General features: G+C 57.3%; 1 protein-coding gene across 4 annotated transcripts; it reads left to right on the top strand.

The window, feature by feature from the left end:
* Window positions 1-1,722: 1,722 nt before the first annotated feature.
* Window positions 1,723-15,094, top strand: LOC116943040 (uncharacterized). 4 transcript variants are annotated; one of them, XM_032955651.2, is made up of 2 exons: window positions 1,723-2,174; window positions 12,726-15,094. In XM_032955651.2, exon 2 carries the CDS (start codon window positions 12,749-12,751, stop codon window positions 13,874-13,876), a length of 1,128 nt encoding a protein of 375 aa, XP_032811542.2. In that variant the 5' UTR covers window positions 1,723-2,174; window positions 12,726-12,748; the 3' UTR covers window positions 13,877-15,094. The 4 variants fall into 4 exon arrangements, with proteins under 4 accessions (XP_032811542.2, XP_032811541.2, XP_032811543.2 ...); XM_032955650.2 differs by lacking the exon at window positions 1,723-2,174 and adding an exon at window positions 9,636-10,114; XM_032955652.2 differs by lacking the exon at window positions 1,723-2,174 and adding an exon at window positions 11,269-11,516.
* Window positions 15,095-17,747: the final 2,653 nt, after the last annotated feature.

The following is a 17,747-nucleotide window of genomic DNA, read 5'->3' as shown; positions in this document are numbered from 1 at the left end:
CTCTCCCCCTCCACGTGAAGCGCCACTCGGGGAGAGTCCTTAAGCCGCCTGTTTGTCAGTAAAATATTGAACAATCCTGACGATGTGCAGTGTCATCTCGAGCGTCTTCCTCTTCGTTCATGCAAACCGCATCTCTCACAATGGCTGAGGAGCCGCAGACGAGCGGCAAGGCAGCAGCAATCAGGAGGTGAGCAAGTGGGACCAACAACTTCCCAATCTTTCTGATGCGATGTTAATTAAGATACGTTCAGTCAAATAATGAGTGTTTTTACACAAGTCCCCATCGGTCCCTACGAGTCTCTATGGGTCACTGTGGATATGTATGGATCTCTATGAGTCCTTATGGGTGTCTATAATAGTTATATATATAGCGTCGTTGTTCGGGCAAACTGCAACAGCCGCGCGGTGTCACCGACGCTACCAACAATTTCCTAAGTTCTGCGGTCCTCGAGATATGAATGCGTTATCCGCCATTAAATGAGTGTTTACGTTGGCGATTAGTCCACATGTGTGCTGTATCGACTTCTCCATAGGAAGGGGAATATCACAACATTTGCGCGATCCACCAGTCCGAATGAAATCCCTTGAAATTAAACAAATCTCGTTTTTGCACGAGTGTCCAGAGTGTGCTACTGTGTACGGACCATAGGTCACGTGAGGGAGATCTTAGAGGTAGCTCTGTGGCATCCGCTTCCGTGGGCGTTGTGAGAGATACAAGTGGTAGCCTCGACGCCCATAGCCAGGATCATATTTTTGGGAACGATATAACACAAATTAATGTCAGTCACAGAAATGTCCACGCCAATGATCAGATAACCGTCCGTGCAAGGCAGGCCCAGGTGAAACCCCTCGAGGTCCCGCTGGGACCGCCGACGAGAGCCTGGTTTCAGGGATAGTTGAAATGCGCAACGCGGGGCTGTAGGTCATGAACATCAGCTGTTTACTCGTGCGTGTGGCTGTGTTGTTAACACGATGTGTGCTAGTATAGCTGTTGGTTACACGCGGCATATGCTTATTCTGTGTGCTGTGTCATACATCTCCCCGTCTTACTAGGATCCGTGTCTAACAGAGAGGCCCTCGCCAATAAACCTCTGGCAGGTTACCAGTGTGCGCTTGCTGACCCCGTGCTCCTACTGGACATCTGTGAAAAATAGCTTCATAGCTCATCGGATTCATCCTACAGTCTAAAAACATATTCTGATTATGATGCTTTGGCTCAAGCAAGCCTGACTGCTGATGTGCTCACCGAACGGCGAAAACGATCCAGGGTGTTGCTCGCGTTACACCAGCGCCGTAGAAAACAACTAAACTCCCAGGGGGCCGTGTGGCAGATGGGACGTGTCCTCTGTTTTATTCTAATAATTATGTATACTGTACGTAAATAGATACATACAGTGCGTAAGTACACGGGTGCCCTTCCTTTGACGACGCGGCGGTTGTTGACGATGATGGCGATCGGCGTGAGATCGTGAGATCGGCTCTTGTGATGAGTAAGCGTGGTGGGGGGGGGGGGCTGCGGAGGTCGGAGGAAGTTTTTATTGCGCGGATTCCGTGGCTAGAATAGCTCCCATACTCAAGGATGTCCCGGCTCGCATCCTCCGCCCGGGGAATGAGGGCGGGGGTGGTGGGAGTTGGGGGGAGGGAGACAGGGAGGCGAGAGAGGAAGGGGGAGGGAGGGAGAAATAAAGGGAAGGGGGGAGGAGGCTGGGGGGGAGTTGTGGGTGGGGTCCGCGGAGCTCGGGGGTTATTTTTAGTCTCCCCCCGTCGAGGGAGCCACGCCACAACGGGGAGACGGAGTCGCGCACGGGAGGACGTGCCGAGCCGCGTGAGGCGCATGCGAGCAGGAGGAGCCGCCACCTCCTCCCGGCCCGGCCTCGCGAGCCGCCATCCCCAATACGCGTGGAATATCTGCTCCTACTCGCCATCAACGCAAACATCATCACTAACATAATCATCACTAGCAGCAGCATCGTCACCCCACGCGTGCGATTCTGCAAACCGCGGCACCCAGCAGGGCCACACGGGGAGTTTGCTGAGTGCAGACCGGGGGCGCTTGGCTCGCCAAGTGAGGCTACCGCTGTCAAAGGCGGAGGAGGACACCCGGCCCCAGCACCACGCGCCCTGCAACCTGGGACCTCCTCGCAACCCGGGACCTCCTCGCCGCCCTGCTGCAGGTAACGCAGCCGTGGTGACGCCGGGCGTCTTAAGGTGGTGGCGCAGAGAAGCCCGGGTGGGCGCCCCGCGTGAGCGCAGGGCGAGTGGCGTTGACACACGGAGGTAGCGCGCCCGCGCGTGTGTGCATCTCGACTCTAGATGCCCCAACTAATCTGGTTTGTAAATACATCTCATGGATGTCATGAAACATGGTGGCCCCCGGGGGATTCAGCTCGAGCCTCGTGCTCGGCTCCAACTCGGAGTCGTCCCTGAGTTAAAGGGCCCTGCGCCAAAGCGGCAATCACACACACGCGTGCGTGGGCCATATATGTGTGCGTGGGCAGGCGTGCGCGTGTGGGCCTACACGTGCGTATCTGTGGGTATAGATGTGTGGGTGCGTGGGGTTAGGCCCGGTCGACTCGATGTCAATCGAGATGTAACCTGGGGCGGTGCGTGAGCGGTAGCCATTGGAAGTCAAAGGCGATTGGGTGTGGCTCTGGCCACGCCATTCCCTCGTGCACAGTTCCGGAGTGAATAGGCGCTCGCTGACTTGTCCCAACAGTCTGTAAGGCCATAGGGGGCGGGCGTGGGAGTACTCGTCTCTGTGCGGACCCGGGGGGAAATGCTGACGGCGCGGGATCGCTCCGTGCTCTGTCGCGCATGGACGTGGAGTCGTGAATTCAGTGCTGGGGATTTTTTGGGGCTAAAGGGAAAATTACTGGACGAGAGAATTCCGTGAGCCCCAGCCGAACGAAATGCTTCACCTTCTCCACCGAGGGTATCCAGACTGTCAGGGCAGATGTATGAGTCTCGGTGTGAGTCTGTGGCACTCTATATGTGTCTGTCGGTTTCTGTAGGTCTATGGGTCTCTACGTGTTAAACTATGGGTCTCTGTGTGAATATGTTGGCCTCGATGTGAATCTAAGGGAAGATGATGCTGGCACCCTGTCGGGCCGATCTTGGAAGTCGCCGCGGTTCGTCTGCGCAGCAGCTGCGGGGTCTGGGAGAGAGCAGAGTGCTGAGTTAGCGAGGAGGTCGTGGTAGTGGTGGTAGTGGTGGCAGCAACAACCTTGGCCACGATGACATCTCAATGTTTTCGATCTTCGTGATTTTTTGATGGAGAATTTGCACCTTGAGGTCACTGACGGTGCCAATTTAAATAAAATCGCGTGACTTCGTTGGCCACACGAGTGGACATGCACTCACCATCACCATCTTGGTCACTGCAGACAACTCCCTCTGAATGCGCCAGATTTGCCTCTTCAGATCTCGGAAGTTAAGCAGGGGTTGAGCCTGTGGAGTAGACCTGCCTGGGAATGCCATGTGTGCGTACAACGTGACAGGCATGGTATGATTTGTCCAGAAGATGTAAAGAACATTTCATTGACAATTATTATTCGCCTCTTGTGATATGAGTGGCTGGAGCGGTGGCGCAGTGGTTGGTAAATTGCGCTATTAAGCCGGCCGCGGCTAACACCAGCGGAGACAGATTATCTGTGCTCCTCGTATTCACCCAATCCGGCATACTAACCAGCGTCGTGGTGAAATATGGTCAAACGACCTCCATGCCACGGAGAGCCCGTCATCCAATAATGCGTGTCGTGCATGGGTTAGCAGGAGCAGGGGGGTGCTATAGGTAATAGGTGTCAGGACTGGGGTGAGGTGACCGCGTGGCACCCCCACACCTATGGCTGAGCGCGCAGTAGGGAGCAGGGGGGGTCTCACCTACGCGTTAACCACGCAGTCGAGCCCGGCCCGGGACGCCCCCCCACTCCTCCCACCCCCCACGGGCGGTCCGCGGTGGCTCGGTAATTGCCCCTTTCCTGCCTAATCCGCCCGCGCTGACGATGTCACCGCGTTGGCCATTATGTGCGTGTGTGCAAAGTGCCGTAATGCGCAATTTGGCTTCTTCCGTTTGGATAAATCTGCCCCAAATCCGACACCCAACCTACCCAGCTCCCCCCTCCCCACACTCCCCGCTTCTCTCCAGCCCCGTCGACCACAGCGGCCGTGCCCTCAGGAGTCACACGACGCTCGGTAGTCCGATGAGAGCGGTCGGGCTCAGGGTGACTACAGCCGCACTGGAGCCCCGGCTCGCGTCCGTCGGCGAGCCGATACCGCGGCGTCTCCCGTGCTCGTGGGGACGCGGGCGCGCGCCACGCGTGATTTTGCTGAATGGCGTTTCCGCTGCTGACGTCAGCGCCCCCCCCCTCCCCTCCGCGGCCTCGCGTGGCGCTCAACTCATTGAGGGTTCCGTGAGGCCCGGGACACCGCCCATCAGCCTTGCTGCCCCCCGGGAACGGCGAGAGAATGAATTTCATTCTGACGACCGACACGGACGGTGGGGGGCGGGGAGAGGGGGAGCAGGGGGGCACTACGCCCGCCCCATTCCGTGTGAATATAATTCAAATATCCAGAAATTTAATCTGGCCCATGAAATTAGACGGCACGCTTTTTATGCTTTTGTTTCTGTTTAAAAAAATATGTTTACGTGTTCCGAATCTGGTCCTGTGCATGTTTGTGTGGGGGAGAGGGGGACAGTGGTTAGAGTCTTGAATGGGGCTATGGCCAAATATAAACTTACATATTCTTGGTTCTTTTGCTAGTGTTTCGATCGCAACACAAGCGGATGAAGACCGCTTCATCAGGTGGATGAAGACCGCTTCATCAGGTGGATGAAGACCGCTTGTGTTGCGATCGAAACGTCGTGGTTTTTTTGCTTTCATTTTTATTTAATTTTATTATTTTATTTTCAATCTACGTGACTTTACCGAAATAACCAAGAATATTAATTCCTGCAGTCACGAAAGTTTGAAGTAAAAAAATAAACTTACATTTTAGAGAACTCGACCATTGGGAAACTTTGTGGAGAGAAAGCGCCGCTCATTAGCAGTCGCTAAAGTCCCCCCCCCCCCCCCCCCCCCGACACCACCCGTCGTCATTGAGCTTCGTGTAGGGGGAGCGGTGGCGCAGTGGTCAGCACACCGAGCTACAGGATCCCAGAAACACTGTGGTCGGTGCACAGCCCAGGGCTGACATCACAGAAGCAAAAACCTGCACCGGTCCTCGGCCGACGTCCCATGCCACGGGTCCATACTGGCCCAGCGTGGTGAAGTATGGTCAAACAGCCCTCGTGACCGACACGGGAGTGAGAAAGCGTCCATCCATCCAGCAGGGGATTGACAGGAGAGGAGGGGGGCTTTAAATCTAAACGCCTGCGTCGTTCAAGGGAGGTGCGGGAACGAACTAAGTTGGCAGACAATACCAACCCGTGCCCATATCCGCCAACCAGCCACACGGCATTTCTTCTGAGAGTGCATCACTTCAGCAGCATTGGTTCAACACGAGCAATACTCTGGACTGTTTTCGACATTCAGTGTCTCATTGGCTGAGTCAAGCGTGCTTCAACACAGGTGTATTCGGCGGGAATGCACTCCTAGAAGAGCCGTGTGGCTGCTAGGATGTGTAATTTTATTTATTTATTAATATAACGTGTTGGGACATATGTAAGAAATAGGTAATTTGTCTTCTCATTTATATGGGACGTCGGCCGAGGAGAAGTGCAGGTTTTGGCTTCTGTGATGTCAGTCCTGGGCCATGGACCGACCGCAGTGTTTCTGGGATCCTGTAGCTCGGTGTGCTAACCACTGCGCCACCGCTCCCCCTACACGAAGCTCAATGACGACGGGTGGTGTCGGGGGGGGGGGACTTTAGCGACTGCCTGAGCGCGGGATTGTTCCGCTTTGCGTCGGAATTAGCGGTGCTTTCTCTCCACAAAGTTTCCCAACGGTCGAGTTAACTAAAATATAAATTTATTTTTCGACTTAAAACTTTCGTGATTGCAGGAATTCATATTCTTGGTTCTTTCTCATTTATATGTTCTCATTTCATTCTAAAACACTCTCGAGACTCAGAGTCTCTTTCCTGAATGAATTAATGAATACATCAATATTTACGACGGCCTGCAGATAAATTCAACCCCCCCACCTCCGCCACCACCCTCGTATGGAAGTCTCCACGCACAGAAAGCCAGAGGCTCGTTAGCGGAATGGGCGACCGGTCTGTGCTGGGTTAATTGGACACTCGTAGTATTTTCCCAACTCGTCACAAATAACTGCGGGGCACTGTTACCTCTCCACGTTCCGTAGGATCCTCATGATTCTGCGTCAGTGCGGTTTGCGGCGGGGTCCGGACTGAAGGAAGCGGGAGAGGGGGGGGGGGACTCTCGCCTGAAATAGCTCCTCCGCACGATCGTCACCAGCAGCCGCCCGCTGCCTCAGAATAGAAACATTCATGCGTAGCGGGAAGTGGGGGGCGCTGAGGGGCCGGCGGAAAACATCGACTGACTCAGAGTGGGGAACAGCTCACGACAGAGAGGCCTCCTCCACCGCCGAAATGCCTGCTGCTACCCCCCCCCCCTTCCCCCCAAGACGGCGGGCAGCACAATGAAGGCTCAACACAGTCGTCAATAACACGTCGTTGCTTTCAAATGAGTTACTAGTTATATACTGTACACATAATAGGCGACGTTTCGGGTAATAGATCCTTCTCCGTAGCCCACAGCACCGGGGGCATGCTTCGGGGCGGTGATGTTTTTCTGTCGTCGCGTGTTGCAGAGATTCACGGCTCGAATCTTGAAGGACGCCCTGGTTCGTATCGTGGTGCGGATTTAACCATAACATGCACTGCTCCACTGCACAGTGGACGTTAAATAGCCAGTGAAGGCATTCTAAAGGAGCAGGCCAATCGATCAAATTGGGAAAATTACAGCGCAGACGACTCAAATTGGGATTACAGCAGCAGCAACAGCACCGCCCCCTGCTGCGACACCACCGCAGGCTGTTCCTGTGTGGCAGCGGCGCCTCCCTGCGTGACGGGCGCCCCGCGCTATGGGAATGGAAGCGCCCGTTCCATGTGCACTCTGTCATTGTGATTCAAATGCGTGTTTGCCTGATAGCTATCGGACCAAAGCCGCTTCTGTAATGCAATACATAGCCCCGTTGTCAATCTACTGTTGGATGAAGATACATTTTTGCACGCGTCGGTCGTGAGGATAGCTTGACCATAGCGTCCCAGCAGTCCCGAGCTCTGCGGTCCTCTATATATTTAGGTGTTATCGGTCAATTAATGAGCGTTTACACATGGGAGAGGAAACCAGAGCGCCTGGAGAAAACCCACACATGCCAGGGGACAACACTCTATCCTCTACAGATGGAACAGGTGGAGTCCACATTTTGCTGTCCCGTCCTCTCCTGGCAAACCAGGGTACGGCTTCTTCTCGACGCCCATGAGAAGAGAGTTTCACAACATCTCTACGTGATCCACCTACAGATTAAATAGATGCAGATTTCAGTGGGAGATTTAATTAGAGATATTTTATATTGATTCAAGCGAAATTATCAAAGGGATCCGAATAAGCCAGTTAAAGTAGGGTCGTCGGCATCATTGGCCATGGTCAATCCACTGATGGATAAAGGCCACCTCTTCGGATGTAATCGTCCACCACGTAACCACACACGAGTGGATTTCATTGCTTTGTCTCCTGGGCGGACTCAAGTTATAGTCCCTTTACAGCCAGGAGCTCACTCAGGGCCAAGGGACAATTCTACCAGCTCTGATTAGAGAATACGTTCAGCTTCAAGTTGATTTTGTGCAACCAGGTGAGAGCCCCACACACGAGGACAGGAGTTGTATGAGCAAGAGTGACCTGGGGCCTCAGTCTGACAGTCGGGGAACATGATGATCGCTGTGTGCGTATAATCCCGATTGTATATTCCCAATTGAGTCATCTGACACTGTAAGTGAAGCAGACGGCAAGTATTGTTATAGTTATGACACCTACTCGCAGTATTATCCAAGGCGGCCGCTGGGTAATACTGCGAACCGCGAACGTCTACAACGCGCTCCAGCTGGGCCCCCGCGTGGTCACGGCCGGGACGCGGTGACTCGAGGGGTCATTTTGTTCTTCGTATCAACAGGAGAACATTTGCATCTTGGGGAGGGAGACCTTTGTCTAGCAGTGGATTGAGCACGGCTCATGATGATGAGGTGGGCGCCCGCTGGCACAGCGTTCTCCTCGGAGAGGCGGAGACGGGAGCCGTGACTCATTAATCGTGAAACGACCGCGCACCCCGTTTCATCGTGGACGTTAAAGATCCCGTGACGTCATTCTCGGAAGAGTAGGCCATTGTGAGTCGGTGTCACGGCCAAAGTTTGCTGGCTTTTAAACAAAACGTCTCACCGTACTGCGAACACTTGGCAGGACCCTCCAGAAAACGAATCTTGAGACTCAGTGAGGATTTCTCCGGATAATATTGAAATAAAGAACCATAGTAACAGAGCTCCGAGCGCCAGAGATCGGGATTCTAAAGGAGCTACCAGCCCCGAGCTCCCTCAATTCTCACGTCCGTGGCACAGGTCACGCGTCCAGGGTTTTACTTGTGGAACTTTGTCAGTCAATCGCACTACTCCAAAGAAGGGCCAATGCCCAAAGCGTCGGCCAATTCATAGAAGCGATTTGGATAGCGTGGCCCAGGACGGCCTCACTACGTCTCGATCCTTGTTTTTAGGGAGAATCCCGCTACATTTGGATGTTTGGCCGCACGCATTGTGGAGCGTGTGGCTTTGTGCGTGTGTATGGAGGAAAGCAGAGCATGAAACTCGCATCGATAGCACCACACAAATATATTCAATAATCCAGAATGGTCTGGATTCTCACGCAAGTTATGACTGCCGCAGTGCGGCTGATACTGAGGTTTACGCGGGGTGGTGGACAATTGAGTTGACCGTGACCGATCACCGAGTTCGCGCTGCTGCTGATGACCACCCCGATAACCGCATTCGCCCGTCCCTGGGAGCAAGGCCCCCCACGCGCCGCCTTGCGCTCTCCCTTCTCTCTCCGCGCTCTCCACTCTCCCTTCTCCGTGCGCGGCTACGAATGCCACGGGGCCTGTGCGGCTCCGGGCGTCAGGGCGACATGAAAGCGGTGGCCGGGGTGGAAGAGTGGGCTGGGTGGGGGGGGCCGTGGGGGAGGGTGGGGGGCGCGGCGCTTTGTAGTGGCGCGGGGTGAGGAGATGCATCCGGTCGCGTTTGATGCCCGGGCGCCCGCGATACATTCCGGAAACGAAAGCGCGCATGCGCAAACGAGCGCCTGATGGGGGACGGGAGGGGTGGGGGTGGTGTGTTGAGGATGTTGGGGAGGGGGTTGGGGGAGGAGAGGGGAGGAAGCGAGTTGCGTGGGGTGGGGGTTCGGTGGGGTGGGGGCCGGGGCTGGGAATGAAAGGGAGGCTTCGGGGGGGGAGGGTGAGAGGCGAGGGGCGGCGTGGGGGGAGGGGTCCGGCGGTGAGAGGTGGGGGGGAACGGGGGATGAGCGCGGTAGGGGAGCCTGGGGGGAGGGGCGTGGAGGAAAGGGGTGGGTGGGGGTGGGGGGATTGTGGGGGCAGGGGGGGGCAACAAACCCGGGCCAATGAGCGGCGACCGGATGCGATGTAGCTGGCGGATAACAAACGCGGGATCGGGTTACGGGCGCGCGTGACGTCAGCGCGGGACTCGCACGGAGCGAGGGGAGGCGGAGTGCGAGCGGAGAGCGAGCCGCGCAGCGCGTGCCCGTGCGAGTCCTCGCGTGTACCACGACGCCTGTGCGTGTGCCGACTGCGCCAGTGCGTGCCTGTGCCCGCGTGGAGTACGCGCGGCGTGCGTTCTTATTCCGAATCGAACCCCGCGTGCGCCGCGGAGAACGGGGATACTCGAATCCGCAAACCCCCCTCCCTCCGTCCGCCGCGGAGCCGCGTTCATCAGCACCGCCTCCACCACCACCGCCGCTGCTGCCGTTGCCTCGCTCGCGGAGTTGGCGACTCTCGGCGCGGAGTCGAGGAGACCCCCCCCCCCCATCTCCCCACGGCCGCGCATGGAGCGCAGCGCTTCTCCCGACCGCCGCCCGACGTCGCGTCCTGATGTCTAAGTGAGTCCCGCACAGCCTGGGGCGTCGGCGCGGGGGGCCCGCGGCGGGCCCGTGGGGGGCACGTGGGATTCGGACGGGGTTCTGCGGGATCGCCGCGTCGCGTCCTCGTTAGCGCTGCGCTCCCCATTCTCAGTCTTTACCACTCTCACGTCCACTGGGTGTCGAGGGGTCCGGGTGTCGAGGGGTCCGGGTGTCGAGGGGTCCGGGTGTCGAGGGGTCCCAATCTTTATGGGTCCCTATCTTTAGGGGTCCATAATTGGGTGGCGAGATGTTAATTCTGATTAGCACGGTTGGCGACATACAGTGCGAAATAAGTTCAACATCCGACCCTGACGCCTGCTGTATATTTGGGGTTTGCGTTTCTCTCTCCCCGTGGTCACGTGGATTTTTCACCGGGTCCTCCGGTTTTTCCCTCCACATTTAGCAACACGCGTTTAGAGTATTTGGCTGCTAAGCATTTCCACATGATAGGCCACTGAGTTAAGCTATCATTTCTGACCAGGTCGCTTCTTAAAAATAGCTATGTTGCTCAGTGGACCTTACCTGGTAAAATAAAGAGTTTTATCGGGTTCCCGATGCGAATGGATGGCGAGGGGTCCCGGTATTGAGGGGTCTCCGTCCAGCGCGTGGATTCGCTCAGTCGAGCCGCGAGCTTTACTGGCTGATGTAATCCACCCTGGAAGTGGTGTCCCCCACGCTGCTCGGTAGCAAAAGCGCCCAGCAACGCTGGGCGCTTTGAAGGGCGCGGGTGCGTTGGGCCATGACCACGAGCCTCGGGCTCGTGCTGGGTGTAGTGTCCCTGGATGAGTATCACGCAGATCGAGCGCCGTTCGTCTCTGCCGGGTGTCACGCTCGGGGCATCATCGCTATCATCATCATATGCGTGCTGCTGGGTGCTTTGCTGGGCGCAAACCCCGCGCTCTCCCTGCCCATCTCTCCCTGCTTCACGGGCCGCCGCTGCGCTGCAATGCCGTTCATCGGGTTTCTCCGCTGCTGCTCAGCCTCCGCCTTTGTTGTGCTTGGTATGTCGGGTGTGCGGGGGGGCGGTGGTGAGTGGGTGAGTGGGTGGGTGGGAGGGTGCAGGGGATGGAGGAGGGAGGGAGTTGGGGGAACAGGGGGGGGGGGGAGAGTGGGGCTCTCTGCACGCAAGCGAGGATGCATTACGCGCCGCCGCCGCCGCCGCCTCGCCCCGTGGAGGGAGTCGCGTTCCCGGGGCGCAGGGCGCGGGGGCTCGCGGCGCCATACGCGGGCGAGCGCGGCGCGACTCTGCCACTTGAGGTGGAGAGTGGGGAGAGAGAGTGGAGACAAGAGAGCAGGGAGAGAGAGAGAGAGGAGAGCGCACTCTCTGCCAGGGGCCCAGGGGAGGAGGACGAGTGCTGGAAGTGATGGTGGCTCTGCTCCGGTGCGCGGGTTCGCTGTTCTCTGGGTGTGTGTGCACGTCTGTGTGGGTCGGTCTGTATGATGAACTTCTTTCGCAGTCGTGCAGCGGTTAGCGCGCTGCTCCACGAACTCGGCGACCCAGATTCAATTCCCACTCACGGTCAACACCAGTGACGATTATCTGAATCCGGCCTGGGCCTCGTCTAGGTCGACTCGGTCTCAAATGAATGCCAGGTACGGTGTGTAAACATCGCCACTAGGGAGACAAAGGCGGCCGGGCGTAGTTCTGGCCACCCACCCCCTCGTGTACCGTGCCGGCCTTCATAGGTGCTCGCTAACAGCACTCGCCCCACCAGTCTGTTAAGGCTACACGGGGGATTTTTGTGAGTTTGTGGAGGAAGCGCTCGGTGGTGCAGTGATTAGCACACAACCCGAGTTCGATAATTATCTAGGTTGACTAGGGCTTTGATTATCTGGTGCAGTTTGTAAAGGTGAGCAGCGTGGGCTAGGTACCCGTGTGTAGTGGTGTTGGCATTGCTCACGGTACAATTTGCAGCAGTCTGCATGGCCCACGATTACCCAGGCAAGCCTCGCCGAGTCTCGAGACGCATTTTCAGGAGGGTCCTGCCAGGTTTTTATGGTCAGGATCGCTGAGAGTTTCCCGGTTGAGCAAACTGTGCGTAATTCTTTCAACTTTGGTGAATTTTAGCGGGTACCCAATGGCCGACTCTCTCCTCCCAACGGTGTCACGGAATCTCTAAACACGCACAGCACCGAGCGTGCTCTCGGTCGACGCACAGCCGCAGTATCTGATCAGTGTGCTATGACCAGTGTGCTATGATCAGTGTGCTATGACCAGTGTGCTATGAAGAAAGTTCATTGGCCAAACCGTCGGCCGATTATATGTGCTTTTAATGCGGCACACTGAGGTGTTAATGGCGGACGTGTTGAGTTGTATTATTCTTGTTTTGAGTACGACTGCCTTTCTGATTAATGTTCAGTGTTAACCAGGGCGGCCCGCCGGCCTCGAACCGCGAAACCTGTGCAAACAAGCAGCGATTGCATCCCTGCTGGCCCATTACACCCCCCCTCCCCCCGTTGGCGTGAGTGCTGTTAGCTAGCTGCCATGCGGCGCGGGAGAGCGTTTTGTGAATGGGGTTTGCGAGCGTGGTGTGTGCCCCGATGATGACGCCATCTGCCTCCCCCACTACCCTCGTGTTGTCCCCCCCAGGTATTTGGATGCCTTAACCGCACATGGATTCCCGCGTTTGGCGTCAGAGCGACGGGGGCGGCGGCACCGGCGGGGGCCGCACGATCGTGCGCCACCCGCGCCTCCTGCAGCAGCAAGCGCCCGATGAGCCGCTCGCCGCGTCGCCGCACTCGCTCGTCCTCTCGCTCGACCAGATCAAGGCTATCCGTGCCAACAACGACTACTCGGAGCCGCCCACCGTCGTGCGCTCCAACAAGCCCCCCCACTGGGGGGGCGGCGGGGGCGCCGTCTCCTCCTCGTCGCCGCAGCAGCACAAGGAGCGTACGCACGAGCGGCTGCCGAGCGGCGAGACGCCGCAGGGTGCCGCCGCGCACAAGGCCGCGCCGCCACCCCGCGGCGGTGGCGGCGCCCAGCAGCCGCCCCCCGTGCCCAGTCGCTCGGCCAGCGGCGGCAGCACCGCGTCGCGGACCAGCGCGGGCAGCGCCGGCTCGGAGCGGCGCCTGCTGGGGGGCGGCGGGGGAGCGCAGCACCGGCAGGGGCCCCCCTGGGAGGGAATCGTCGTGCGCAGTCAGCCGCGAGCCGCTGCGCCGGCCCGCGGGACGACCGAGCCGAAACGGGAGCAGCGCCAACACCGTCATGGGCACCAGCAGCGGCACGGCAAGGACGGGGGCGACCAGAAGTGCAAGGCGGGCGAGGAGGGCGGTGGCGGCAAGGAGCCGTGCCCCGAGTGGGGCCAGCACGCGTGCATCTGCGAGCGGTGCGGGCGCTGCAAGTGCGGCGAGTGCGTGGCTCCGCGCGCGCTGCCCGCGTGCTGGCTGTGCGAGAAGCGCTGCCTGTGCTCGGCGGACGCGCTGCTCGAGTCGTGCACGTGCCTGTGCTGCGTCAAGGCGCTCTTCTACCACTGCTCGGACTACGGCGACGGCGACTCGAGCGACTCGTGGGCCGACAAGCCGTGCGCCGGCTGCAGCCAGTCGCGCTGTGGCCTGCGCTGGGCCAGCATGGCGGCGCTCTCGCTGTGCCTGCCGTGCCTGCTGTGCTACCCGCCGGCGCGCGGGGCTCTCAAGCTGTGCCGCGCGGGGTACGACCGCCTCACGCGGCCCGGCTGCCGCTGCGAGAGCAGCAACTCGGTGCGCTGCAAGCCTCCGGAGGTGCCCCCCCGTAAGCCCATCTGACTGCCCTCCCAAACTCTCGCCCACGCGACGATGACCGCCGCCGCTGCCTCCTCACCTTCCTCCCTTCTTCCCGCGTCGCTCCGGGATGTACGAGCCCTCGCGTATCGGCGACCATGATGGCGGCGACGATGGCGACTATAATATTAATAACAAATATTAATAATAATATTAATAACGTTGGTGATGATGATGATATAACCACTGGCCCCCATGTGGGCAAGACGGGGGAAACACGTGCCCCCAATGACTGGCGCCAAAAGTGGACCTGGGAACCCCCGGCGTGGGAATGTGGAGTTGGGGTCGGACGTGGTGAATCCTCCACGCCGCGGCTCTCGGAGACCGCGTGACCGGACCTGGCGTTTGCGCCGAACCTGGATGAGCGGAACGTGAGATGGAATCGGGACCCAGGGAGCCAACCGTGCAAGAGAAGCTGGATTGGATACAAAACGAACCTGGCGGTGCCCTGGACCTGGTACCTTCATGATCACGGGACCTGGGGACCTGGGGACCGTGGGGTTTTGCACCGGGACCAGGCGATGATGCTTAACCCCCTCCCCCCCACTGCCCCCTAACCCCCCCCCCCGGGGAGGGGGGGGGGGCGTGGAAGAAGGGGGTTGGCTCCGAACGGCGATCGAGTGTAACCTGTGGCACAAATTAACCTTCCCCTCTTTATGTACAAATAACAAATTATTGTCTATCTATTTTTGTACATAGCTATAATATTAATGTAAAGATCAAGATATCCCATGAATGTTTAAAAAAAAAGGTATAGCTCGCTACTTTGCAATGCCCGTGCATCCTGTGGAATGTGAGCCAGGAGCACAGCGGCCCCCCCAGCGAGGCCGCTGGGGGGGCCGCTGTGCTCCTGGCTCACATCCTGTGGAATGTGAGCCAGGAGCACAGCGGCCCCCCCAGCGAGGCCGCTGGGGCCCTGGCGGCCGGATTCTGTTATTATCCTGTGGCTTCAGCGTACGGCATTCACAATGTAAAGTTATTATTATAGAGCTCCGTATTATTTTCTAATTCTCTCTCCCTCTCTCTGTGTTAAATCCTCCCCACCGCCCCCACCCCACTTTTTTTTGTCTAGTGTAAAGAAATATTTATTACTTGAAGTTAAATATTTTATAATATTTATTGGAAAGAGGAAACCATCCCGCGCGAGTGGCCTCGCCGCGTAAGCCGGCTGTGACTGAAACAGAAAATATATGAATGAAGTGACGAGCGAGTGCGACTCTCATCTCTGGGTTAGGGGGGCCAGGGGGGGGGGCGTGAGGGGCCTGTGGGGTGGGGGGGCATAAAGTCACGTACCAGCGACTCCCCACCCCACCATCCGGTCCTGTGGGGGATTATGTCGCCATTTGTAAAGAGCTTCTTAGCTCTGTGGGTTTTACCCAAAATAAGTGGACTGACGAGGGACCGACCAGACTCGGTATCAGACCCGAGGCGCACCTGTCCAGGTCGGTGCAAGGCTTGGTATCAAATTGGTATGGAACTGGTATCGCTGGGTACGAGGAAGTGGCGTAGCCCGTCGGTAGCACATTAGAGGTTCGTGCTTCGAATCCGTCAGGCCGCCCTGGTAAATACCTGCGGTTTGTACTCGCCATAAAAATTATTCCGCTCCATGGTGGGCACTCAGCCCACGTGCCACGTTGGAGAAACAAGTAGCGGGCTGCTGTTGCGCTCCAGCCTCGTCACGATCCAAACTCTGAACAAAGTGCCGAGAGTTTCTCAAGTGTTGGCAACACGACGATTGCCACGCTCGACCACGAAACGCGCAGGGGCCCCCATCGTGACCAACCGCACATGCAGCATTGGTCCTTTACACCGCCAAGAGGCTGCGAGTATGGCTACGAATTTGTTGAATTTATCTGTGCGGAGCCGTCGGCGCTGTCCCCTCGTGTATACGCAGTGTATGCTGGGTGTGTGCTCCGATTAACCATGAAGAGTGGGTGAAAAAGAGTGGAGCAGCCAATCTCAAGCCCCCACCATTCTCCCCCCCCCCCCGCCTCGTTCCTATACATGGTCATGCCTTGTCCAATCACAGAGCTACCATCATATTTAATGGCACACACGGAAGATCATCACGTGTGCTACAGCTCTCAGCCTTGTCCAGCCCACCAGCTCGCAAGCACTGAACGTGTGGATGCGTTGTTGTTTAGAATCACTGACTGCTCAAAGGCTGAGAAATTGTGGCCGTCCCACCAGAGGCAGCAGTGAAATCAGGAGGCAACCGTCGACCGGTTTCACCATTATTAGAACTCATCGGTACAGTGGGGTCATCAATATGCACTGCTGCCTGTTGGGATGGCCACATTTTCTCAACTCTTGAGCAATCCGTGGTTCTAAACGGCAAGGCTATGTGTTCAGTTATTGTGAGCTAGCTGTCTGGATAAGGTTGAGAGCTGTGAGTGGTATCTAATCTGTTCCCATCTGCATTCGTTTTCATTATTGTCATGAGATGTCTCGTCATGTGCAGATTTGAACACTGCAGTTACACAAAACCACTTCTGATTAACTGCAGCATTGTTTAACAGTGCGGCGTAGGGAATGGAGAGAAGGGAGACCACCCTCAGCAATAGCGCCTCGCATCTGCCCCCCGCGGTTCGCTGCTGTGCGGCAGCTGTCACAACCCCCGCCCCCCCCCCCGTACTGACTCTTGGCGCTGCCAAATCAAGGGTCCGTTTTGCCATCCAAAGCAGAACGCGTTTAGTCCAGCGGCCTCACGGTTTATTCAGATCCAGAGTTTTCTTCCAAGCAGCGGCTGTTGAGACGAGTAAACCCTGGCCCAGTTTCGACTTCACTGCGTCTCACCAGCAGGGCGTGTCCTTACTCTTTGGTTCTATTCGGTAAAGTCATGTAGGTAAAAAATAAAACAACAAAAATCACGACGTTTCGGCTACAACACAAGCGGCCTTCATCAGGTGAAGGGATCAGGCTGTCTCGAGGACAGCGCTGGAGTGGAACACAGCCACGCTCAGACCGCGACCTTTAAGCTGTGTCCGAGGAAACAAGGTGCCTTGACAAAGGAATTAGGCACCTTGTTTCCTCGCACACAGCTTAAAGGTCGCGGTCTGAGCGTGGCTGTGTTCCACTCCAGCGCTGTCCTCGAGACAGCCTGATCCCTTCACCTGATGAAGGCCGCTTGTGTTGTAGCCGAAACGTCGTGATTTTTGTTGTTTTATTTTTTACCTACGTGACTTTACCGAATAGAACCAAAGAGTATGGATCCTTGGAGTCACGAAAGCTTTAAATCTAGAAAAGGGCGTGTCCTGTTTGTAAAGACGCCGCCGGTTGCTGCCCTCCGCTACGGACAAAAGGAATGCCCCTCGTGGAGTAATCGTTGCGATGGCTCGAATGTTCAGAAGTTTATTTCCGTAGCGAGGTGAGTTGGGGGTCGTGCGGCGAGGGGCGCCCCCCACACAGCCCCCGCCACGAAGTCGGATCGCACCCGTGAGTTACAGGTCAATATGTCTTCCCTCTTGTTCGAACGATGATGATGCAGCTGATGATCCAACTCGCGACGTGGCCAGGCCAAGGATCCGCATGTGCCACGCGAGTTCCAAACCTCGCCACAAACACCGCCGGCCTCGCGCTGTCCCCGACGGTGGCTGGGGAACCGGGGCCTCGTGTTCCCCAACGCCTGGCGCGGGTTAGAGACAGGGCCCAGAGTTAGGGGTCAGGGCTAAGAGTTTGGGACCAGGGCCCACAGTTAGGGAGCAGGGCCCAGAGTTAGGGGGCAGGGCTAAGAGTTAGGGGTCAGGGCTAAGAGTTGGGGACCAGGGCCCACAGTTAGGGAGCAGGGCCCAGAGTTAGGGGGCAGGGCTAAGAGTTAGAGACCAGGGCCCAGAGTTAGGGGTCAGGGCTAAGAGTT

The sequence above is a fragment of the Petromyzon marinus genome, chromosome 16, assembly GCF_048934315.1.
Source record: "Petromyzon marinus isolate PM22_M1 ecotype Great Lakes invasive population chromosome 16, UKy_Petmar_22M1.pri1.0, whole genome shotgun sequence".
Taxonomy (NCBI): Eukaryota; Metazoa; Chordata; class Hyperoartia; order Petromyzontiformes; family Petromyzontidae; genus Petromyzon; species Petromyzon marinus.
Note: the sequence above shows the minus strand (reverse complement) of the source record. Positions and strands in the feature narration are given on the sequence as shown.

Bases quoted from the DNA above. Each gene is read 5' to 3' on its own strand.
- LOC116943040 (XM_032955651.2), top strand. From the start codon at position 12,749: ATGGATTCCCGCGTTTGGCGTCAGAGCGACGGGGGCGGCGGCACCGGC.